The sequence below is a fragment of the Balaenoptera physalus genome (assembly GCF_965194825.1).
Source record: "Balaenoptera physalus genome assembly, chromosome: 1".
Classification (NCBI taxonomy): domain Eukaryota; kingdom Metazoa; phylum Chordata; class Mammalia; order Artiodactyla; family Balaenopteridae; genus Balaenoptera; species Balaenoptera physalus.
This window is the reverse complement of record NC_138882.1, coordinates 94,481,927-94,508,078: the sequence shown is the minus strand read 5'-3', so window position 1 is coordinate 94,508,078 and position 26,152 is coordinate 94,481,927. Positions and strand designations below refer to the sequence as shown.

Below are 26,152 nucleotides of genomic sequence, written 5' to 3'. Positions count from 1 at the left end.
CTTAAAAGTACAATACATTGCAGGTTCTGTAAGAGGCCCTCACGGGGTGCAGCGAGGCCTCAGCAGAGGAGGTGGTCGATTCACCTGGGGCGTGACTGGAAGTGTCACAGAGTGTATCTCTATGGGAGTTTGCCAGGCAGGCACAGATGGGGAAGGACAGGCTTTCCAGTAGATGGAACAGCATGAGCCAAGACTTGGCAGTGTTAAACAGCCAGGCAGCTTCGGCCAACTTCAGGTTCTAAGAGTAGAGGGGCAAAGGGGCAGATGGTTGGCAGGTGTCATGAGACATTGAGGATGGAAGGTAGATGAGAGACACTTCACATAGACCGCCGGTGTCCTGTAAAGGAAATCAGTTTTTACCCCAGGACAAAGCTGGTCCTGATCCCTTAGCTCGTTGGCAGTGGTACTGACCCCACTTCTGCTTAAGTAACAACTGGGTGCTATAGTCCAGATGAGGCATTTGGACGCCATCATTCCAAGATGGCGCTCCACCTTTGCAGCATGGATCACCCCAGCTAGGCCAGTGCTCTTCTCATCCCTGAGCCCAGATAGCCCCGGCGTCAACACTACTCAGACTTCGCTTTCCTCTTGTGGAGGAGAGATTCTTCAAGGACTTTTAGTTTTACAAGCCCTACCTCATTGTTCCTCCCCAACCCATGCCCCACAGTCTAGACTCCACGTTTGGCCGTCAGAAAACGTTCCATTCATTACTTGGTCTTTGGCCTCATAATCTTTAAAAACAACAACAACAACAAATTTTAAGCACCTATTGGGAATAGAGAACCACTGAACAATTTTAAGCATGTGTGTGACATGATTAGTTTTTCATTTTCAAAAGATCATTTGATTGCAGTGTGCAGGGCTGGAGATGGAAGTACAGTCAGAAACTTGTGGTCACCCAGCAGAGAGATTGTAAAGCCTCAATTACACAGTAAGAGTGAATGAAGAGAAGAGGACAGGATTGCTCCCTATTGGATGCGGAAGTGGGAGACAACAGAATGGCTCTAAGGTTTCTGGCTGGGACATTGTCAGAGGGGGATGCCTCTTCCCCACTCCTCTGCTTCTGTGAAGGACGTTCCCCAAAACATTGCTGGCCTTTTGTCCAGTCCTTGTTCCCGTCCTGAGATGGAGTAAGTTACCTGGTTAATGGGCGGTAGCCATTTGTCCATGCTTCTTAGAGTGAAGTTCTTAGGGTGCAGTTAGTGTGAGGGGTCCACTCCTTTTCTCCCGCCTCTCCATCCTTGAGCGCTGAGAGCACTGGTCCTCTCTGCACACCTGGATGACCTGCACTTGAAGGCTGGAAACTGGGAAGCCCATTCTCCTAATCTCTAGTCTCCAAATTACTGCTTCTCTGTAATCAGGGTGATATTTTGGACTGCTGACTTTTGGAGCTAATTTCTCAGGTGGTTCAGATCTCAGTCAGGAAAAAGAGAGCTATCAATACTTTTTAAGGGCACCCCCCCCCCACTTAAAGCCCCAAAGCTGTGTTGGTCTAAGGTGCCTATGGGACATCCCAGTGATGCTGTCCAGGGGAGACAGCTGGAGCGAGGGGCTTGGAACTCAGGAGAGGCCTGGCTAGAGACAGATAGAGTTGGAAGCTGTAGGCTGGATGAGATGACTGGGGGTTGTGGGAAGAGCAGTGGTCAGTGCTGACTTGCCTCCATCCCCAGTGACTCTTGTTAAAATGGAGAGGGTCAGGCCCCAACTCTGGAGACGGTATATCAGTAAGTCTGGGCTGGTGACAGGAGTCTGTGTTTTCTAAAATAAGCTCAGACATGATTCTGACGCTCACTGAGCAGGGTTGAGGAGCCCTGGGGAGAGTGGGAAGTTCGAAGACAGGCCATAGGGCCCACTCAAGGGATGTGTGTGTCTGGATGTAGCAGGGATTATTGATCAAAAGCTATTCGATAATGACCTATGACTGGTGACATCATTAACAGAAAGGGCTTTCTGGGCAATACAAACTAGGGCCTGGACAGTACACAACCTTATTACAGAAAAGACAAGCTCATTTCAACTATGAGATGATATTCTAAAGAAATATATTTAAATGATTGTGCATTCTTGATAACACAATGATTTTTTGTTTTATTTTGTTTTCTAGCAGGATGGCCAGATCTCACAGTTCTAATTAGCCTACATTTCTAGTACTGTATAATTGATTACTTGCCTCCAGAATGAAAGGGGAAAGGGCATCTTGGCTTAAGCAGTAAAAAGGATTATGAGAAATTCACTTGAGTCCATCTTGGGATACCATCTGAAGAAAGGAAATGGAATCCTTTGATTGCTTAATTTAAGGAATTAAATATAGTTCAAATCTTTGATTTAAGTGTAAAAATGGGGTTACATTTACACTCCTTTAAAGTATTTGTGTGACCCTGGGAAAATTACTCAAGGCCTCTGTGCCTCATTCAGTTTCCTCATCTGTAAAATGGGGAAAATAACAAAACTCATAAGATCTTCGTAAGGATTAAACGAGATAATACATGTGAAGCATATAGCATAGTGCTCCGGGCACATACCAAACATTCAATAAATATCAGCTGAAAAAGTTTTAGACCAATAACTAAACAGCACTACTACTTACAGATAGTACTAGTTTAACACTCAGTGCTTCTAGCACAGGAGCAGCATAGCATGATTTAAACTTAATGCATATTACTCAGGCCTGTAAGAAGCAGGGAATTTTCCTGGGCTGGGAAATAGACCACTTTCATGACAGAGCACACTCCTTGGCTATTTGAAAGGTTAGCTTCAAAGATCACTTTGAAGACTCACCTCCCCAAGAACTTATTTGGGCCTGTCTGGATGGCAACATAGCCCAGCTTGGGAAGTGTCTGCCTTGTTTTGTGAGGCAAAGGGATAAAAATAAGGAGGCCTTGGAAGCACTGTGATCCAACAGTGCCAATCAAACAATTATTCACCCATCAGTTCAATAAATGAGTATCTACTTCATGCTGAGCAAAGTGCTAGGTGTTGGGGATACAATAGTAAATAAATTCCTTGTCTCCAAGGAGCCTATGTTTTAGTGAAAGGACAGACATACAAATATGTGCTACAATTTAAATGATGAGTGCCAGGATTTGGGGTATGCACAAAATGCCATGGGAGCAGTTGGGAAGGGGACCCCTTCAGACCACCCAGGCAATTGGACAGATGGTGATACTAATCATTTGAACTGGGGCTCCAAGAAGAGGAGAAGGAGAAGTTTAGGGAAGAAGGTAATGAGTTTGGCTTTTGTGATGTTGTTTGAAACACTTGAGCAACATCCAAACCAAGATGTCCAGAAGCAGTTGAATGAGTGAGTCTAAAACTAAGGAGAGAGGTCAAGGTTAGAGACCCAGACTTGGAAGTTATTAGCTGATGGGCATGGAAGATAAACTGTCTTGGAAGAATGTTAGAGCTGAGTGATACTGTGGAAGACGAACGTCTAAAGGGCAGGTAGAGGAAGAGGGGCCGAAAGGAAAACAAAGAAGGAATAGACAGGAAGAACAGCAGCCCAGAGAGAACGAGCAGAAACAAAAAATCAGGAGAGGATGTTCAAGATAGTCTCAGTATTTTCAAAATATAACTTTAATGGCAGAGTTAGTTAGCTACTGTTCCATAAAGGATTGCCCTATTTTCAAAGAATTTGCAGTGTCTTACACATGTGTTAAAAGATTGAGAAAATAAATTAGAACATTATAATGCACACTTAACACTAAAACTACCGAGCACAATATGACCTTTAGATAGTTCGGAAGGCACTTAGGGATTTTTTCAGTACCTCAGGGTATCATTATGAACTCTAATGATTATTGTTCTGTTTAACTGTGGGAGCATTGATAGATGGAGAGTTAATTGCCCTATGGATAAACCAACTTTGACTCTGAATGGGAAGGCTGACTAGGAGCAACAGAGAGGGGGTATCAGGATCCCAGCTCGGGCTAGGATGCCAGCTGACCCAATCAGAGACCTCAAGCCATCAGAAAGAATTAAAACAAACCCCTGTGTGTCTATGCGAGACGGTCACCTAGAGGGAAGTTCAGAGAGCACATCAACTTCCCATCCCAGTATCCTAATATACTAGAAATGATGGTGACATCAGTACGCATGTTTTTCAAGACCTACTTCTCAATAGCCATGCAAAGGTTTGGATCTGAGTTCATAATGGTCTGACCTACACTTAAAATAAGTTTAATAGAACCAAGAGAAGCCGATTTATAAACTTGTTTCCAAGCCTGAGCCTTCCCTAAGAGGGATCTTCTTGGCTTTAGGAGGCATCCTAACTGATGTTGTAGGCATGGGGGCTAAATGGATTGTGTGTCTTCCCTGGGCTCTGGTTATAAGGTCACACCATGCTTGTGAGTTAGCAAGCTGTGAATTCTGTTACTGCCATAGTCAAAGACAACAAGTACATCTGAGTCAAGGTGTTAGGGGATCGCTCTCCCCAGACTGCCAGATTCGGGCACTGCCATGGCCACTGATGATCTGACAACGCACGAGAGCTTTTTCATGACAATCAAGACAGTCGACATGGGAAAAATTCCCCACTGTCCTTGCTGAGTGGGATTGCTGGATTTAGAAAGGCATTTGCTGAGTTGCACATCTCCTGATGAGAAGGAGGTGGGAGAAGAGATGTTAGAAAAGGGAAAGGAGCTGGCTGGACGTGCGCCAGGGCTGCTTGCTGCTACCTTGTGCTGTCTGCATGGTGGTGGGTAGCTGTGGTTTTGTTTTCATGAAAAGCATCCGGAGTTGGGGGCTAGTCCTCATCGTCGTCACTGTCATCATCATCCTCTTCGTCAGAATTGTCATTGTCGTCATCATCATTGTCGTCGTCATCCTCTTCATCCTCTTCATCTTCGTTGTCATCATCTTCAGTGTTTATCTTCCCAGAAAGCACATCCTCAATCCAGTCTTCCAGCTCCTCAGCTGTGGGCAGGTCATCACCGTCTGGAATCTCCATCCAGACACTGTCAGCCTGCGGCCAGAGACAGAATGAGTGAGTGAGTGAGTGAGTGAGTGCACGAAGGATCAGCAAGGCCAGGGGGCTCCAAGCAGCTGTGCTGAGTGGGCTCCAGGTCACGTACACTTATCAGGAATATGTGCACACTGTTAAATGCAAATGCTTAGTTGCAGAATGGTGTGTGTAGTATCCTGTTTGTGCAACATAAAAGGAAAGGTGTATTCCATTGCATATATATATATATTTTTTTTTCTATTGTATGTATATATAGCCAGTTAGCAATGTCCTTTTATACCCTGTTGGTAGATGTTCAGCCACCTAGGAAATTCTACATTTCTTTATTTTGTAAACTACTTTTTAAATTAATAATAATAATTTAAAATTCTGCTTAAGTTAAAACATTTTAAAACAGAACAGTAGGATACAAGGTGAAAAGCAAAAGTATTTCTGGCTGCCCTGACCCCATCCCTAGTCCCATTGGTGGTAGTTTCATGGCTGTCCTTCCAGAAGTTTCATATAGATCCTATATATCATATATATCCATATATTCATGAATACACACACACACACACACACACACACACACACACACATACACAATGGTGATTGCCTCCATGGGCTTCTGGGCCACAGCTGCCCCATCACCCATTGAGCAATAACAACTCCCGGTGTGGGTTCCCTTGCGTAAAGAGACCTTGTTGTTGGGCTTTGGAAGAAAATACAGGAGAGTTTACTTGTGTGGAAAGTTCTAAATAGTCAGTGAACCAGGTTGGGCTGGCTCCATAAGCAAGGAAATGTGCCCATGGAAGAGAACCATGGAACAATAGGCTGGGGCTGGCTCAGACTAGGATTGGGCCACACTGGCAAGTCTCCTGAGCTTTGGCAAGGCCAAGGGTCCTGCTCGTTTCACATGGGGCCAGACTCCTATACGTGATCTCATAGTCTGGGCTGCATGGCAGAAACCAGGGCAGGCTGAGGGTATCCGAGCAAACTTTCATGAGGTATACTCACATCTGTAACATTCACCACTCCAATCTGTGGCTTGAATAGGTCAATCTTGAAAGTCTTTTCCCAATAGGCAACAAGCTGTAGCAACAAAAAATAAAATTAGACAGCAGGCAGAAGGCATTCCCTGTTAAAGCCACTTTTTGTGGCTGGACCCACCTGCCATCCCATCACAGTAATTAGGTCACCATTGGTTAAAGATCTCCAAAACAGCTGCGGGCACTGAGGAAATTGAAGACTTGGCCCCAGCGTTCAGCACTTTAAATAAACATGAAAAAAAAAAAAAAGATGTCATAACACAAACTATGAAAGAATGTAATGTAAAAGCTTCTACAGCTGTAAGGAAGAATATTACAGATAGTCCAAAGCTGATTCCCAAGTTACTTGTGGCTCTTTTACAGTTTATGTGTGGTGAAAGAGCCATTTCCCTCCACCTCTCTTTCAATGTCTCACTTAAAAATCCCTTACCTTGCACCACTCTGCTCGTAAGATGCCTGGGAAAGCAGTGGTGTGCTGTAAGTGGGCACGTGAGTAAGAAGAGGGCTTCTTCATTCAGCCAGACTTGGGTTCCATGTGGACTAATCTCTGACTGGGACAGGACTAAAAAAGTAAGGGGCCATGGGGCTAAGGAAATGGAGATATTCAGTGGTAGAAAGTCTCCCAAACATGGGACTTCCCTGGGGGTCCAGTGGTGAAGAATCCGCCTTCCAATGCAGGGGGTGCAGGTTCAATCCTTGGTCGGGGAACTAAGATCCCACATGCTGCAGGGCAACTGGGCCCTTGTGCCACAACTACTGAGCTCTCACGCCTCAACGAGAGAGCCCACGTGCCGCAAAACTGCAGAGCCCGCGTGCTCTGGAGCCCGCACGCCACAACTAGAGAGAGAAAAACCTGCACCCCACAACTAGAGAGAAGCCCGCTAGAGAGAAGCCCGCGTGCTGCAACTGGAGAGAAGCCCGCACGCCACAAGGAAAAGATCCCGCATGCCTCAATGTAGATCCTGCGTGCCACAACTAAGACCCAACACAGCCAAAAAAGAAAAGAAAGAAAAAAAAGTCTCCCAGACAAATATATGGTCTCATGGGGACTGGGGATAGCTAGGAACTTGGAAAGCAGAATAGTCTGAAGATTTCTCGTTTGCAAAAAACAAGGCAAACATATAGAACAGGTCAGGAGAAATGTAGACCATCTGCAAACTTGCATAACCAAATAGTTCAGGTAAAGGAGAAATACAACCAGGCTGCAGCTAAACAACAGCTATAATATATAGGGTCTTATAAGGCCATGACTTTGTTACGCTTACCCAGAATTATGAAATTGGCCTCAGGTGACATGGGATGCTCTGCCTTTGATTCACTCATTCTCTATGTAGGATTGGGTTCCAGGACCCTTGAGATCAATAAAACCCCTCATTTTTGTCTATTTAATCATAGTTTGATCAGTTGTGACCTATGCAACAAATGATAATTCCTGGAAGAAGATAGAGTTATCATTTATATCCTAATAATAACTAAACTTGTACTGAGTATCAGCAGTTAGCTCAACCTAAAGTCTACTGACTAACAGACCAAGCTTTGGCATCACACAGACCTAGGCTGGAAGAGTATGTCTACCACTTACAGCTTTAACCTCTCCAGCTGTCATTCTTTTCACCTGTAAGATAGGGATTATAATAGTCTGTACTTCACAGGGTTGTTGAGAGGACTGGATGAGATGATGCATGGAATTTACCATAGTTCTAGGCAGATAGTATATTAGCTACCCTCATTATCATTACCACTGGGCTCATGTATTGTACAAATTCTGTTTATTCTCTTTAAAACAAAGCATAATCAAGGCTTTCTGGCCATTGATCACTGACCCAGCAAGAGTTTGGGCTTTAAGGGTCTCTGTACTCCCAGAGGGTTCTTTTTTCTTTTTCTTGGCCGCGAGGCTTGCAGGGTCTTAGTTCCCCCACCAGGGATTGAACCCGTGCACCCTGCAGAGGAAGCGCGGAGTCCTAACCGCTGGACTGCCAGGGAATTTCCAGCAGAGGTTGTTCTTAACTCTATGCAAAATGTTCATCTCTGAACATTTATTACTTAGTAACTCAGGTTGCTTCAGAGCGATGGTCACCACCCAGGAAATGAAAGAGGTTATAGCAAGGGGTGGTGGTGGGGTGAAGGGCAGCTATGGAGCTGCTGGCAGAAGAATTTCACCCAACACCCTTGAGTGGGCCCTGCAGAAGGACTTCTGGCCTCCAGGGAGTGAGAAAAATAAGTCTAACCATGTCAGTGTAGGCACCAGGCCCTAAGTTCAATGTTGCCCCAGGGGCTAAGATCTCCCACAGTGGGTGGGGACAGCCACTGAGCTTCTGCAAGTGCCCCTCCTACTTCACATCCTCCTTCGTGCATCCAGGTCTCACACTAAACACAAACATGAGGCTGTGAAGGTGGCCAAGGACGGGGCCCCAGTCTGAGCCACTCACCAGAGGAAAGTCATCTGGGTCGATCCATAGGATGCTAAGGTCAGGGTGGTCCGTGTTGTCCCGAGCAACCTGCTTCAGGATCTCCAGGAACTCGTAGCCATCTGAAGCAGGATTCAAGAAGGTTGAGTAAGCCCTGTGCATATATGGCTTCTAATGTGGAGAGCAGGGTGCCGTTTTTCCACAAGTGTTTCTTAGGCCATTTGGTGCATACCCTCAATTATAGGATTATTCTATAAAATGAGTCAGATGGGAACTCCAGCCACAAAGCAGCTTGTTCAAAGGGAACAATAAACATTTTGAATAAAGAAATTGAAAGTTTCACAGGGAAGTGTCTGGTTGTAACTGAAAGCTAAGTTCCATTTGCTAAATTGCATATGAAAATTGACCAGCCTTGTGTCAGAAAGTGCAACCCCAGAACAGAGAAACTCCTGTCTGGTCCTCAGTGCTCTGTGCCATCTCTTAAAACTGATAATTTATTGATACTATCCCTGAGAGTTCCCCATAGCATTTGCTCTATGGAGCAAGAACGTTTAGCCTGGATCCTTAGTTTTCTACAACCTGGAGTTCCTATAACCTTCAGACTAAGTGGGCTTCTGATTGACAGTTGGTTTCAAAGCTTTGAGATAGTAAATAGGGTTCCCTCCCCTCGTCACCATTTCCCTGCATGCTCTGCCATCCCTTTATTCAATTCGAAGCATTCATTGCCCCCCAGGGGAGGGATGATTCACAAGAAAAGCAGAGACAAGCCTCAAAAGACAAACTCATAGCTTCAAGAGCACAGAAAGCCTAAATCTTGAAGAAATGAGAAAGATAAACTTTATATCATAGACAAAAATTTTGGAAGAATGTTTAGTAAGAGAAAGGATAGCCTAAACCCTCAGCATCCCTTCCCCACTCCCAGCTAGAAATAAAGAGTTTAGATTCTGGCAAGTCCCTGAGAATAAGCTCTGTGCCTGTGTGTATGTGTGTGTGTGTACATGTGCACGTGCACGAAAGCAAGCCCATGTGTCCATGTACAGAAACTCCACTGTTTCAGGGAGTCCCAGAGTATAGGGGATTCATGCTTTGTTTTAAAACTCATGAAAATGGAAAGACCTCAGATTCTCTTGGCGAACCCTCTGGTGCAGGAGCACTAGGGCAGAGAAGATTGTAAGGAGGCCCCACCAAGTTCTCTGTGGTTTTGAGGAACACGGACAAGGCTAGCGGAGGGGGCAGATCTGAAGAAGTCCAGCGGTTGGGACGAAGGGGACCAGTGGTGACCTTGGCATAAAGCTAGAGTCCAGACAGAACGACGGACTTCTCTGCAGATGCCAGCATGGATAGGTGATGATGGTAACTCTGACCAGATGCACACTTCACCCATCATACCTGAGAACCAGCAAGACACCGGATCCCTAGGGACGGTGGGTGGGGGAGGGGAGACCATTAATTGTCAGACCCAGTTTCTACCATCAGTGGTAAAACTTAGGTTCAGTTCTAGAAAATAAAGTTGTATCTCTTGCACAGATGAATTTGTGGCCTGAAATTTACCTTCTATATAAGCAACTAACTCACCCACTACTTAGAAATTCAGTACGGCAACTGCTCTTTCTTTGTAAAAGTTTCCTTCTTTAGATGGGGGCCCCAGCCATTCTAAGCCCCTCTCTGTGGCCTCTGTTGAACACACCTCTCCTCTCTCCAGGCACCCTAGCCTTTGTTTGGCTACCTGGGGCCTCTTGGGAAAGGTTTTTCTCTGCACTTCCTCATATTTAACATATTCTAGGCAAAATGCACACTCTTCTTAGGAGCTCTGCTTTGAGTGGGTGTAGTCTCTTTAACTGTAGCTAAATCACACTAAAGATTCAGACTAGGCCCCCTCAGGCCTTGTTACCTGGAAGGCAGAGCCACCCCGCTAGTAGAGAAGAGGGTCGTTATGGCCTGCAGCCTTCTCCAGCAGAGATCCGGGTGGCCTAGGTGCTTTTTCCATCTATGCTCTGAACTATATGACGAATGAGATTGTATGACAGACACTAGAGATGGATGAGGCCTCGTGTTTTAGCGCTCATTATCTATTACTGTAGGGGTTGGGGTGGAGGTAGGGATATTCCTCTTGCTGCCTGATGTGTGGCCGAGAAAGTCAAGTCCCTCCAGAGTGCCACTGGCTGCTGCTACTTGGACACTACGGCTCTTCCTTCTCTGGGTGTGTCGCCGTGTCACAGGACAGGGACTATGGTGCCACCTGGGTTATCTGTGGATTTAAGTATCATTATACGCAGACTGCAGCAGGGGATTTCTCCTCAACAGCTTCAGTGACTACTTTCAGCAGCCGGGAAGAGACGGATGGAAATAAATAAGGTGATGTTGCCAGTACTCTGGGAGAGGAGAATCACATGTGACAAACCAGAAATTCACAAAGAGGATGAAATTCAACCACACAGACCCGAATTCAGGTAGAAAGTAAACTTGAAGTGCAGAAGACTAACTCACGTAAAGGGAAGGCAGAAACTGTCTAGGCACAGTGTTGTAGAGGGAGAAGATCCGAACGGAAGCCGAACACACAAGATGGCGCTGTGGTTTTCTGATGGGAAAACCCACATAACGGGATTTATGAATAAGAATGTACATACAGGGATCGTTTCTATGTCTTAGAGCAAGTTTGGAGATAAAAAGAGAAAGACTGAAGGAACAAAAACTGGATCCTGCAAGAAAAATCAAGTGGATTGGAGTTTTTACATAAACAAGAGAAGTCAAAATGGTGGCTTAATGCCTGTTTTTAAGAATACAAAAAGTTTTTGTGAGAAGGATGTTCTTTGTGTCTATGGAGGAGCAAGGAAAGCTCAAAAAACATGCCCAGAATAAATTAATAATTGAGTTGACATTAAAGCTGGGGAAGTTTCTTCCGGAGTCAAGGGCAGCTTTTTGGTGTTCAGGATGATGGATTTTATAATGGGCATAATCCTTCTGCATCCCTGAATATTTCCAAGAACAGAACAGAACCTGTTCTTTAGGGAGGGAGCCCAGCATGACGTTTAAACACACGGACACTTGGGGCAAACAGTCCAAATCCTGGGTCTGCCATTTAGAGTGTGACTTAGGGCAAGTTATTTAATGTCTTGGTTTCTCAACTGTAAAATGGGGATGATAATAATAGTACCTGTTTCGTAGAACGACTCTTAGTTAAATGTGTTAGTGTCTCTGTGGCACTTAGATGGTGCCTGGCACATAGTAAGGTTTAGCCATTATTCTTCTGAAATGCTCTGACATTCTTCTGCTTGAATACAAGGAACCTGGTCACTCATCTGTTCATTCAATGCGTATGTCTTAAGTGCAATGATCTGGGCACAAGGGGGAGGTTAGACACAGTCTCGGCCCCGTGTGTCAGAGAAGACATACTCCTAGGCAGTTACACCAGGAGGTGGTGTGTCATGGAGCGATTCCTTCTGGCCCCTGTTGCTGACTCAGTGACTGAGGTCTGCAGGGATGGCTGTACCAGCCGGTATGACTGTGAGAACCTCGCCTCAGTACATGGTTAAAGCACGGTTTAATTACTTTGTTTTAAAGTCATTCAGCTAATTTGGATATTCCTGATCCAAGGCTCACAAGCCCCATACCTTTCCCCCCATTATTCCCCAGCCTTGAATATAGGCCTGTTGGAACGGATTCTCATTCATCTGGGAAAGCGGAATTAAGGCAGTCACACTGGCCTCACATGGATTCAGTCGCTAACATTTTAAGTTAGAAGTTCAGTTTCCTCTCAGGGACAGCAACTATTTCTTTGTAAAACAGGTGAGCTGGAAAAGGGACACATCCACTGTGGACCCTCCCTTTTTGACCAGGAAGGCAGGTGTAGGAAGCCACATTTCGCTTTTGTAATTCAATGTGAAGCAGAAGACAGTTCACAGTTGCAATTATATGAATGAATGAATGAGTTTGAAATTAATGACTGTTTCCTTTATCAGTGATATACCCAGCTAAGAGGCCTTTTAAGATTGTGGCCATGTAGCTTTCAAAAGGAATAGCCCATAATTTTTTTCAGAGGTAGGTTAAGAAAAAAGAGGAAATATTATTTTGAAATTTGTAGGCTAGCAGTTATTTCACCATTGAAACTAGAGGACAATTCTCTGCAGTCATTAGTTAGAGAAGCAGCCATTTTCAAAGCCAGAAGGGACTCCCAAACATCCCACAGATTCAGGCAGGTGTATAGCCCCACCCAGAACATTTGTCTGTCTTCTCTCTTGAATGTTTCCAGGGCTGAGCCCCTCAGACCTCCCTAAAGGTCCACTACAGAGTCAATAACCCAGACAGACAAGAGTCGTTTTCTTGCATCCAGCTGAAATCTCCTTTTTTCTCAAGAAGTTCGTCTCTCAACTTCTTCCTTTATGAACACAGGACATTGTTCTTTACATGCAGGAAGTCTGCGATCATGTAGCCCAGCTTTGATTTTATGAGTATTTCTTGAGCATTTCCTGGCTACTGGCTACTGAGTCCTTTTGTATGTAATCTTCACATCTAGTCCTGATGGAGGTTAGGAAGATGTTTTTATCTCCATTTTAAAGAGGATGAAGTTGAGACACAGGGAGAGTACCTGACTTGCCCAGCATCACACGCCAGCAAGTGGCAGAGCCAGGGTTCTAACTCAGATCTTTGGTTTTCAGGTCAAGAGCCGTTTCCACAATCCATCTGTGGTCTCCACATGCCTACCAAAACTGCTGCATCTTCTTGCTCAAGTTTGTGCTTGAGATCCCAGTGCCCAGTGTGAAAGCTTCAAAGTGAGGGAAGCAAGGGCAGGGGCATGGGGAGACACTCGGGTGGAGCGGGGGCTGGTGGCCGGCCCCTGCCCTCCCCTGGAGTAGTGAGGGTCCCTTCCCCTCCTTCTAACCTGCCTCTAAGCCACACACTTCCCAGCTACAGCCTGTTTGGTTGGCTGTCTCAGCGATTACCCTGAGTGCGCCTGGAATCTCAGAGATGGCCCTAACTAAAGAAGAGGGGCCCGGTGCTGTGAAAGCTGTGACTCTGTCCCTGCCACACGGGCCTGGACCCTGAGATCCCACGACCCGGGGCCGAGGGCTCAGGATGGGCCAGGTTTCCCACGGCGAGCCAGAGACCTCTGGGAATCACATCCTGTGGGAGGGGAAGCCGGTGATTATGCTCTCCTCCTTCCCAGGCAGAGAGAGCCTGGTGGGAATGAGGCTGCACAAGCCCTGGGGGACCAGTTCCAGGCCAGTCGCAGCCACGTCAGGAGCCAAGCCCTGTCTGGCAGAGACACGTGTGTCTCAGACCAAGCAGTGGCCCTGAAGTAACAGGCCCAGCTCAGTGTGCTGCCCACCCGACTCTCACACCATCCTCTGGACCCAACCTCGGGGACTGGTGGTGCTCATTCCATAAAGGCACTGAAAGACCCTCCCTGCCGCCACACCATGTGCAGTTATGTGATTCGGGGTCTCGCCCCTGGAGACAGGCCTAGGCTTGGGAAGCCGGGCTGTTTGGCCCGATCCTGTGGCTATTGCTACTATAGCAGACGACACAGATAAGCAGGCATCACGCAGCTTGGAGGTTGTGTCTGGAGTTTGAAGACCCTGCACAGGTCACTTAACATCTCTGGCGCTTCCATCTCATCGTCTGAAGATGGAGAAAACAGCTCCCTTATTACCTTGGGGGCTCAATGATAATAATGATACCACTGTTATCATGTGTGGCATTTGCAGAAGAAACTGCAAAGATTTTCTGTCTTTCTTTCCCACTCCATCAACATTTAATTCATTTCAAGTGTTAATGGGAGGGATTCATTTTTTCATCGGGAAGGTATGTTCTGAGTGCCCACATGTATTAGACCCAGGGCCAGGTGCTGGGACACAAAGGTGTGGAGGGCTGTCACCTGAGAGGTCCCTTGCAGAAAGGCCCACTCAGTAAGTGTGGAAGTCTCAGAAAGCTGCGGCATGGCATCTGAAGCTGGGCCCTTTGGGAGCCTAGGGAGGACAAGGTTGAGGGCACCTCCCAGACAAGGCGAGTCACCCAGTCACCTGTTAGTGTGAGACATCCGCTTAGAGCAGGGGGACATTGTGTGGGCCCCACGGTGCCGAGGTGGCACCTGCGACATCAGAACACCCTGACGCTCCTTACTACAGCCCTCCTTCTCTGCTCTGTCTCCTAGCTCTCGGGGCCCAGCATTGGTGGAAAAGTCCAGCGGTACAGCTTTGCAATACAGAGGAGCATAGGTGGTAGTTACAGAGCCTGGGCTTGGGGCTGGACCGCCTGGGCTGGAATCCCAGTTCTACCACTGATTAGTCACGTGACCTGGGGATGCTACTTAACTTCTCCATGCCTTTGTTTCCCTACCTGCATATCGGGCTTTGACTCGGGGCCCCTCACTGGCTGTGTTCCCCAGGCGCAGGCGCGGATGGCAGCCGGTTCGCGCATTTCCAGCTTGTTAGCGCTAATGTTGCCAGTACCCTTGGAGAATATCCATCCAGCATGCGCTCATGTAGAAACGCCACTTTGTGAACCGTTCATCGACTGTTCTAAAGAAGATGTCAGCCTGACGCAGACACATCTGGGGGCGGCCGGGGAGACTCGTTCATTTTCAAACCTGTCAAACAGTAGCTCCGGCGGCATTCTGAGCGCAGGAGCTGAGAGGAGGGTGTGGAAGAGGAAGCCGGGCCGCACCACAGGGCACCGGGCAAGACCAGAGAGCCGGAAATGTCCTTCCCAGCCAGGCCCGCCTGCGGGGGCAACGGGGATGAGAGCTCACCGCAGAAGAGACCTGGCGATTACGCTCAGGGCCGGAGAGCAGACATCGTCTGCAATCCCTGAACACAAGCTCTCGGCTGGGAATGTCAGAACCGCTGTGAGAGTCCTTGGGAGACCCCGGTCACTCAGACCTTTGTTATTGCTGCTGCTGCTGCTGAAAAATCGTAGATTCCAAATTTGGAAACATCAGTGGGGAGGAAGTTTGACTTTTCTTCACTGATTGGGCGCTCAAGCTTCCAGATGGCTCCGCTCGCTCTCCTCACTCCCTCTTGTTTCTCGTGCTCTCTCGGCTCCCTCCGCCCCACTTCCTCGCAGCAGCTTTGCGCATGCCCAGAGCCTGCAGCTGGCTGGGGGGTCCTGGAGACGGTAGTGTGGTCGGATGGACAGTGACCAAGGAGCCAGCCAGAAATCTAAGCTGCTGTGTCCGCTGCGCCTCTAACCGTGTGATCTCAAGCGCGTCGTTGAACTTCTCTGGGTCTTTCAAATGTTGGAGCTGCAGGGGGTGGTAAAGGACAGCAGAGAGGAAGGAGGGCAGGCTAAATGGTCACTCAGACGTCCTCAGGGGTAGTTACGCCGAAGGGCCGGCAGACACAAGGCAGGGCCTTGTGGTTCAGGGTGCGGCTGGGGAGCCAGACAGCGCTCAGCTTAATCCCAGCCTCCACTGCTTCCCAGCAAGTCAGCTGCTCCGGGCCTCAGAGTCATCAGTTGTCAAGTGGGAATAAAAGTACCACCTCCCACATGGGGTTGCCATGTCACCTAAGCATACAGTAAATCACCATCATCGTCACGACCTTCTTCCTCAGAATCATAATGAATTCAGAGGTCAAGAAAGCCTGATAGAATTTGAATCTTGGCTTGGATACATCGAGTGATCTGGGCAAGTCATTTAACCCTTAGGAATCACTTTTCTCATCTGACGCTGAGATGATAATTATTATGCATATATCACAGGGTGGCTTTAGGGACCAAATAGGACCACCTCCATAAAGCTCACAGCACAGTTCCTCCAGACTGTTAGCTCTTTAAAGAGAGCTGTATTATTTTCCTAGAGGTATGACCCGTTTGCTTTGGCGAGGGGTTTGGTTGGCGCAGTGGGCCACATGTAGCTTGTTAGCAAAAGCAAGGTATATGAGGAAGTACTGTCTGGGTAGGAATGAAATTCCTAGTCCTGCAGCCAGGCCCCTCTGGCCCGGTTACACATCAGTGACCTGAGAGTAATGACTGACTAGTCGCAGAGTCAGGGACTTTCAGGGCAAAGCCTTTCCCTTTCCCAGCCCTGAGCAGGCCAGGCCCCCCTCCCTCCCACCGAGGAAAGATGCTGTGAGCTCCTCCCCCTCCCCCCACCCCCAGCGCATTTCTTCCAGCTTCCCAGTAACAAGCCCCAGCTTGGGCTCCTTTGGGGCAAGACACAGCTTCGGGCCCAGGGGTGTTTGTGCAGGGAGGAGGTGGAAGTAGTTTCAGGAGCTTGATTCATTACAGCAGCAATCTCGGTCAAACAGGTTCCTGCAACCTCTCGGAGGCCTCTTTGTTCCATTGTTCCAGAAAGCCAGACAGGCCTCCCCACAATCCTGGGAGGGGGAGGGGAGGGGGGGTGCGGGCGGGGGAGGAAGCCCCCTGGAGTCTGGCCAGCAGGCTGCTGCTCATGGCGATCTCATCTCTGTTCACACACCACCAGGGACCCCATTCTCTTTGATTATAGCTTGTAAACCTTGGGCAACTGGCTTCCTTTGCTATTTTCTTCTCCAGGGGCTGAGGGGTGGCCAGAATCTGTGGAAAAAAGCTGGAAGCATACTGGTATTTTTTTTTTTTTGGATGCAGACTAGATTTTCTTGAAGAGTTTTTCCAAATCTGCAAGTCAATGATAGGAAAACTGGGACATCAATGGACATTCAAAAAAATTAATGAAAAAAGGGAGGAAGGAAGCTTTCAGATAATTTGCAGCATAAATTTGTTTTTCAAACAATGGAATATTATTTGGCCCTAAAAAGGAATGAATTACTGATACATACTACATACAGATGAATACTGAAAACATTATGCTGAGTGAAAGATGCCAAGCACAAAAGGCCACATATTACATGGTCCCATTTATATGAAATATCCAGAACAGTCAAATCCATAGAGACAGAAAGTACATTAAGTGGTTGCCAGGGGGTGGGGGAGAAGGGAATAGGAATGGCTGCTAATGGGTATGGGATTTTTCTGAGGTGATGAAAATGTTCTGGAATTAGAGAGTGGTGATGTTTGCACCATTTTCTGAACATACTGAAACTGCTGAATTGCACACTTTAAAAAGGTGAATCTTATGGTATGTGGATTATATCTCAATTTTAAAAATTTCATGATAAAACATTTGGGTTTCAGTCTGTAAGAAACTATGGAGGCTGATAGTGTGGTACCAAAAAACAAAGCAAAACAAAACAAAACCCAAAAAACTACTGGTCAGGCAGTGAAGAATTGGGCTCAGTCTCAGTCAGTCATCTGCCTATCTAATCATCTGCCCGCAGGCATTTATTGAGCACCTACTATGTGTCAAGGCATGGGCAAGAACCAGGTATATATTGATGAATGAGACAATCTGTCCCTCCTTCATGGCCTCCCTCTAGCTCATTGTGCCCTCTTGGGCAGTTTGTTGAACTTCTCTGACCCTTTGTTTCCTCATCTGTCCCTATGAATGTATAAGAGGCTGAGGTCCTAGGAAAATACCACACAATTGTATCTTACCTGGAACAGTGGTTCCCAAACCCCACGGTGCATCAGCACTTGCCTCAGAGCCCCGTGAACTGACAGGTGTCTGAAGGTCCTGTTTCAGTCAGCCCCAGGTGGCTTTGTGGCACTATCAGGTGGGAACCCCTGCCCAGGCACCTCATAGTCCAAAGCCTGACTGCTTAGCCATCTTAAAGGAAGTTCCCTGCCTTCTCTGGTTGCATTCTGGATTGTCCCAGGTCTTCCAAAACACACTTCAGAATCACCACTTACACCTCCCTTTGGGGACCCTTTATTCACAGAGCACTGCTGAAGGGACCCCGCATTTTACCACCTGCAACATTAATTTTTCCTGCACGTCACTTTCCACTGGTGTTAAAAAGAGTGAAACCAGGAAAAAGTTCCAAAATAAAACAAAATTACACATCCATTTATAGGGTCATTTTGTACTTTAGAAATAAGCTGCTCGTTTTGCCCAGTCCTCATTATTTGGGGGAATATTTTCCATGAACTTTCCTAAGCACAGACAATATTTTTCAGACCAAAGGGTACATGATTGTTATTTTAAGGTAGGATTGTGATTCACATAGGCTAGGTCACAACATTGGTAAATGAACTTTAAATGTGAACAGACATTTACACACACACACACACACACATCCTTAAAGCTAGGACGTTTTAATATCCTCAACCTCAGTACTTGGTGCTTCTTCCTAGTTGGGCAGGTAGGCAGAATGAGGTTCAACGTTCTGTTAGCTGTGTGCACATTTGAAAGTGGAGTCGTCCCTAACAGGCGACCACCAGGGGGCGCCCGATACCTTGCGGTTGCGAAAAACCGGAAGTGACAGAAGAGAGGGTGAGGGCTGACAAAGGTGAGAGGTCAGTCAGGCTTAAGGTGCACAGGAGCAGACAGGGGGCTTCCTACCTGGATCACTCCTCTCCGCAAAGGCCACAATGTGGATCCCGTTCAAATCATCTTCCTATGGGAGAAAAGAATCAAAGTTATTCTCCTGGGTGGAGAGATACCAAGGACAGACTCAGAGGCTGAAATGGAAATGGGAGGTGGTGGAGGGGGGTGGACGCAGGGGCACAGAAGAGCCGAGCAGGGCATGCATTCAGGACAGGAATACTGACGAGCCCCTGGGAGGAATGTGTGGAGTTTGATCAGTGGGTTTGCAAGACAGGAAAACACCAACTGCACACAGACATTAGCACTAAAGGGGCCTCACCCCGGTGGTCTGGTGGGTCCAGGAGAACAGCAGTAAAAGGCAAAATGAGGAAGAATGTGAGTCTGGTTCATCAGGAGGCAACAAGCATTCTGGACACAGCTCAGTGAGTGCGCGTGTCCGTCTGTGTTCTCAAGAATTCACTGCCAGCAAATATAATCAGCGATATACCAGATTATGGAAACTTCCAAATGCTGCTGACAGATCCTGAAACTGTCCCCAGACAGTCAGCAGACAGGACTCTATGCGGTAAATTAGGATGTGGGTCTGTTTTGGTCACACGAGGATCATATGCAAGTGTAGTGCTTCTCTGTTAAGCCATCTCTTATTGAAGAAGCAGAACCTGTGTGCTCAGTAGGGGACGCCTTGCTAACTGTGACCTCCAGGTTGTTTCCTTGGGGTCCTTTCTGCTCTGGAACCCAAGCTTGCCAAAGCAGGATAGGCCTCTAAAACATGTCATGAAAGTGGGAGGCTGCAGGGAGAGTCTGGAATTTGGAGTTAGGGAAGGTTGAGGGTGTGACAGTAAAAGTGTGTGTGGATGTGAAGGCTGGGACGAGGTAAAGAATCTAGAGAGAGTATTTCAAATCCATGGGCAAGCAAGTGGCATTCCATGTTTCTACGTCCTGGGCAGAAAGGACCATATATATGTGCCTTGTGTCTCCTCTGCATTGATTATTCCTGCGGAAGGAGAAGTGGGAGCTTGGAGGGTCCCCTCTTTGGGAAATGTGTTCCTCAGAAGACCTGGAGAGGAAGTTGTGTGAGAACAAGGCACCGGGGAGAAATCCAAGTGAATATGATTATCACTGACACCAGCAGAGGGATTCACTGGGTGCCCTGAATGTGTCATATCAGAATCATCCTAGGGAAGAAAAAAAACTCCAGGCATCTCAACCCTCCCATGATCTCCGTTTCCATTTCAATTGATTTTAATGCTGGTGCAATCCTATCTAAATGCTAATTTTTTCCCCTTTGAGTTTGGAATGGACAAAAACCTCCAAATAGTCTAAGAGAGATTAAATGGAAAATATTATTATTAAAAACAAGAGAGTAGGCACTGCCATGGTCAGACTCTCTGGGGAATTGAATTTTACAGATAACGCATGTGTGTGTGCGCGCGCGTGCCTGAGTGCAGGTTTATTACACAAATCTGACAGCAACCAGAAGGGGAGTCTGAGGTTTCACTATTTTACATTTGCTATTATCACCAGACAGAATATCCTGATCAGTTCTCATTAGGCTGCCCCGTGTCTCTGTCTCCTGCCATCAGTTGGAAGTAAGCAGTGTTAATTCTGTACATTTCTGTGTGCCCTTCTAAAATGCATTTGGCAATTGGTTTTAGAATTAAGAATCCATATTCGTTTGCTAAGAGGTTGCTTATAATACATCTGTCACTCCCCAGGCCTGAGGTGGTCCCTGGATGGAGAGCCATACGTAACCCAAAGAAAGAGCCTCTCTCTTTGAGGGTCTCAAAGATTCAGCCCACAAACCTGTATTGAACACCTGCAAAGAGGCAGGCGCTGCTCAGTGCCAGGTGTTTTCAGTAATAAACTCACAGAGCAAGAATCCATGGACAAGCCGGTAAGTCAGGGTTACTGAATGAGAATCCAATGTGCATGGGGGGAGGAAGAGCCGAGCTGACCAACCACGGGCCTGAGAACACCCCAGGGGCTTTCTCTGAACCCCACAGCCTTTGCTGCCCAGATCACCCATTTAGTCATCACCTTGCCTTGGACATAACCTTTTTAATTGCACAAATCTCTTCTCAACCAGATGGCAAGCTCTCTGAGGGAAGGCATTATGGCTTAAAATAATAATGATGATGAAAATGGAGACAGTAATATTTGCCACCCTATGTATCAGTACTTTGTAAATACATTGTTTCGAAATCTCAAATCAAAGTCTTATTCCTATTCAATGCTTCAAGAATTAAGTGACTTACCTAAAGGCATGAGATGGTACGTGACATAACTGGGATTCAAGCCAGTTCTGTCTGGCCCCAAAGCCCATGCTCTTTCTCACTGAAGGGGTCCAGAATAAGCCACTGTGGCATAAAAACTATTTTGGCTGAAGGCATTTGAATTCCTGAAATCTTTTATCTGCCGAAAAGTAGAGCCTCCCCAAAGAACTTGTCATCACTCTAATTTTCTTTTCTCAGAGAGACATTATCACAAAACTATCATATCTGCCATCTCTTCTCCTAAGGGCCCATTTATCTTTCCAAAAAGTCATTTCGTTCTCCCAGAAGTGCTCCTCTGCCCCTACCCGCCCCATTCCCCATTAAGATGGTATATAAGCCCCTCCTTGAATCACGTTTCTTTGTGAACACGCATGCATAAATAGCTAATTAAATCTGTTTTGTTTTTTTTTCTCTTGCCAATCTGTCTTTTGTCAGTTTAATTTGTAGGCCCTAAGAAATGAACCTAAGAGGGTAAAGATTTTCCTCCCTGACATTACGAACAACAGCAGAATGGGCTCCGTAAATCTATTGTCTCTCCACAGGCTTTGCAGAAGATGTTGCAAACTCTGGTCAGTGGCTCTTACTTAAGTTGAAAGAGGCCAAGAAGGGGCTTTTATACAAAGTGTCTGAGCACCAGATCCTCCAAAGAAGTGGAAATTTGGGAGTTACTTTGGTGAATACCTTACTCTAGATTCCCTAGCACTTTGTATGTCCCTTTGTCATAGCAACAAGCATACTGGGCTGGTGTTGTATTATTGCGACTGTTTCATCTACTCAACCTTGAATTCCTAAGGACAGGACAGCAAGGCTTATTTTTATAACCTCCGTACTTAACACAATGTAATAGGTTCTTCTTAATGTTTATTGACTTAAAAAAAAAAAGAATATAGTGATAAAAATCTTACATACCGCTTGAAGAAAATTAGCAAATATTAGAGATACCAAGGAGAAATGAAACATCAATTACCCACCAATCAGATAAATTACCATTGTTCATATTTAACTCTGTTTCTTTCCAGTCTTGGTTGAATGTTTGCTCTCATGTTGAATGAAGAGATGCAAAGGAAGAAAAGAAGCAGTTAAAGCTGTCAGACTTCCTAACTAAGGGGCAGTGAAGTGGTGTAGGGGCTCATCTGGAGGAGATCTCTGCCCCCCTCTGGTAACTACTTTCCTATTGCAACCAAGGGAAGATTCTTTTAGAAAGAACTGCTGACTCCCATTTCTGTGGGCTTTTGCTAAGGACTCTGGCTGACCACTTGCTAGGATGGAGAACTGGTGGGAAGGTAGAGTCTCAAAGAGGAAGGACAGGTCAGCATTGGGTCTGGACCGCCCTGCTCTACCTTGACATTCTTTGAATATTCTAAATAAATAAATAAATAAATAGCTGTCTGATTTTCACACAGCAAATATTACTAAGCATAATGTTTTTAGGAATAATAAGTTATGTGTTTTCTATGATTTGCTGCTTTAAAAACCTGTAGAGTTTGGGAGACAAGAAGGTCAACAGTTGCTTTAGCTCTACCTAGTTTTACTATTTTATTTAAATATCTTGCAATGTCTAAGGACGTGGGTATTGAAGATAAATACTTTTAAGTTCATGAGCTGGTCACTTTCCCCAACATGTGGCGTTTAAGTTGCTATGGCCAAGTAGCCCATGAAGATGCTGCTTTGGATGTGGGCACATGTGGATGGGCTGGGGATAGGCAGAGGGGTTCCCCAAAGAGCCTTCTGACAGACTGATTTCTGCTCCTCCTTTTTCAGGATGTGAAGGTCACCCTGGATGACCTGTCTTGCCCTCCCTCCCTAGTTGGAGACTTGGATGAGGGGCCGACTAGGTCTGGCTAGGGCTTCCGGGGAATCATGTGGGTATCCCATGATGGGGTGTTGGAAAGGAGTCAACCAGTCTGGCTGCCCTTTTCTCTACCTGGTTAACTTCAATACACAGCCCTTTCCCAACTAGAAAACAATTGAATATATAATAATGTGAGCCATCACTGTCATCTTATAGTATAGCAAAAGCTGTAACTTACTAAGTGAAAAGAAAGCAGAGAATGGGTTCCAGTGAAGCCAGGCAGTGAACTTTCTTTCTGAACATCTACCTCCAATATGGGAGAGAGAACATTTCTTCAGGGCAGTGTGGAGGATTAGGGGTGTCTGTGGTCAGGAGGAGGGCACAGGACATCTCCCGCTATGGTGTGGAGGTTTTGGGTGTGATACTGCTGTGTCAGTGAGGAAAGGCCTGAGAGAAGGGTTCTACAATTTTGCAGTGTCTCCCTTCCAGGAGCCTAGAGACTTATCTCTTAAGAATGAACAAAATAAGAAGTAAAGATAAAGGCATAGCAGAACAGAACAGTAATAATCACTCTCGACTTAAAATGGTACCTTGTGTCATGAAAGACAAAAACCAACAACCTCTTCCAGATTAAAGGCAACTGAAGAAACGTAACAACCAAACATAAGCCTGTGATCCAGGATTGGATCCTGGGCCAGGAAAAAACAAATGTTTTCTCTTGCTATAAAGGATATTAGTGACAACTGGTCAATTTAAACGTGGAATTGTATTAGTATTATTTTCCTGATTTTAATAAGCATACTATGATTATGTAAGAGAAAGTTCTTGTTTTCAGACAACTTCTGAAGTATATAGGAGCAAAGGGGAATTGGATCTGCTACTTACTCTCAGAAAGTTCAGGAAAAAAATCTATATATCTATCAAGAGAGTGTGTGATAAAGCAAAGGGAGTAAAATGTTAACATTTGGGGAATCTGAGTAAAGAGATCATGGAATTCTTTGCACTATTTTTTATAAGTCTGAAATTGTTTTAAGTGAAAAGTGAAAATATTTTTTAAAAGAATATTATTTTCAAAGCACTGTTATACGATTTTTGTTATTTTTAAATCTAATAATGAGACCTCCTAAAGGTTAAATTTTTGAAAGGTTTAAATGTTAGGAAAAGATGTTTCTATTGTGCTGTGTTGTTCTTCAATAGTCCACTCCTCTGAACCAGATCATTTGCCTTTGGTGTGAAATGTTTGTTCTACCTTCAGACATCCAAAGAAGTTACGTGCCAGTAAAACAGAAAGTGTCAAGTTACTCCACGGTTCTGTTCATCTGTCACTTTAGACTCTGAATTACAGAGTAAATATATGCTTCCATGTTAATCCCTTTCTGCCCCCTCCCTGCCAGAATGTTGCCTTATGGGGACATGGCCCACTCTAGGAGGTATACTGGAGAAATGAGATTTGGCTCCAGGTGGTCTAAATTTAAGTCCCAAGATCTAATGCTTATTAGTTATGTATCCGTGAGTAATTAATTTAATCTGTATGATTGTCAGTTTCCCCAGGAAGCTAAAATAATGCTTGTTCTATGTCACTTTCTAGAACTGTTGAGAGATCCAAGTAAAAGGATGCATGAAATGCTTTGAAAAATGCTCCATAGACTTTGGTTGTTACTGTTTACAGAATTTTGTATAAAGCTGGTGGGGGGGGGGGCAGTGTATCTCCAAGGCCCTCTTTCTAATGCTATTTGACCCACCTTACATCTTGTCTGTGACACAGACCTAGGGGACAGTCTGACTCAGCGTTTTCTGGTGCCTTGAGTTGATATTTACAAAAACAGCTACCATGCATTAATGGAGTACCCGCTATGTCTGGGTTCTTCACACCTTTCATCCTTACAAAAAGCCTGATTTTAGATACAGAAATTAAAGCTCAGAAAGACCACGTGACTTGATCTAGGATGCAAAGCTACTAGGTGGCAGATTGTGGGCTTGAGCTCAAGTCTGTATGTAACTCATGGTCTGAGCTCCTTCTACCATGTGACCTTGGGTCTCTGGTGGCCAGTGAATGAAAGCCAGTAGAAACTCTAGGAAATGAACTCAGAGATAGAGTAATTTTGCCTACTGGCCAGCCCAGAAGAACTGGGTTGTAACTCAGTGTGATATTGTCCACATTTCAAATTCTCCACCATCCAGCCATCCACTCCAGGCAAATAAGACTTGGTTTGAGTTTTGGAACTCAAAGGGGTATTCCTCCTGGGGAATGTACCCATCTCTACAAAGCAGAAAGAGTTTGCTACTTTCTTACCCATGTTTCAAACATATCTTCTGGGCGCAAGCGACGTAGAGTGGGTCTGAAAAAAAAAAAAAAAAAGATAAGCTTTCTTGAGTAGGGATTACCTCGGCTGACACCAAAGCCTCAGCACAGTGAAATGTAGAATGAGATGTTGGTCCATTTTCAAGAGTGTCTACATACCTGTTTTCTCCCCTAAGGAGACAGCAGATTGACCCTGTTGTGTCACACACAGAGCTGGGCCTAAAGCTCTCAGCCTTTTCATGGGCCCATTTGATCCAAGGATTATAAAGTCTATTACAAATAATGTGTCAGAGGGCACGGAGTCAGCTCACTCCCAGGCCAAGAAGCCATTTCCCTCCTCACATACAGCTGCCACTCCTGAGAACCCAGAGCAGGCCCAGAATGAGGAGACCCAGGATAGAAAACAGCCCAGAACTACAGTTGTTTTATCACCAGGGTCATCCATCAAAATCCCTTTAGGGATGTTCGGAGGAGCAGGTTGAATCTATCTTTTGCTCATGGTTTCATTTCTTTTTGAATGTTGACAGATACTGTTAGACATGTTGATATTTGTTCCTCCAAGTGCTGCATCCCTGTAGGACCAAGCTGACTGGGTGATGGAATCATGATGCTCCAGGTTCAATGAACCTATGTGAGCATGTGGAGGGGAGGGTGGGTGGGTGAGAGGGTGAACCACCACCATATTCCATGTTCCAGTATTGTCCCTCCCTTAAGAGCTGGGGTCAGCAAACTACAGCTGGTGGGTCAAATCCAGCCAATGGCTCCTGTTTTTATAAATACACTTCTTTTGGGACACAACCACACCCATTTGTTTACATATGGCCTGTGACTGCTTGTACACTATAATGGCGGAATTGAGTATTTGCAACAGAGGCCATCTGGCCCATAGAGCCTGAAATATTTATTATCTGGCCCTTTGTAGAAAAAGCTTGCTGATCCATGCTAGAGCTGGTGGTATCAACTATTCCTCTCCCAGAAGTTCTATGCATAAAATGTTCATCCTTGACTAAGTTACTCAACTACCCT

At 45.8% G+C, this 26,152-nt stretch overlaps 1 protein-coding gene across 1 annotated transcript in view; it reads right to left on the bottom strand.

Moving 5' to 3' along the window:
• Window positions 1–3,539: 3,539 nt before the first annotated feature.
• CASQ2 (calsequestrin 2) overlaps window positions 3,540–26,152 on the bottom strand; it is a 61,331-nt gene continuing 38,718 nt past the window's right edge. Inside the window, exons 7-11 of the mRNA XM_082459522.1 lie at window positions 25,118–25,163; window positions 18,775–18,829; window positions 8,418–8,518; window positions 5,957–6,031; window positions 3,540–4,960 (exon numbers count right to left, since the gene is read on the bottom strand). Of these exons, the coding sequence (XP_082315648.1) occupies window positions 4,742–4,960; window positions 5,957–6,031; window positions 8,418–8,518; window positions 18,775–18,829; window positions 25,118–25,163 (496 nt within the window). The 3' untranslated portion in view covers window positions 3,540–4,741. The remainder of the gene's footprint in view (window positions 4,961–5,956; window positions 6,032–8,417; window positions 8,519–18,774; window positions 18,830–25,117; window positions 25,164–26,152) is intronic.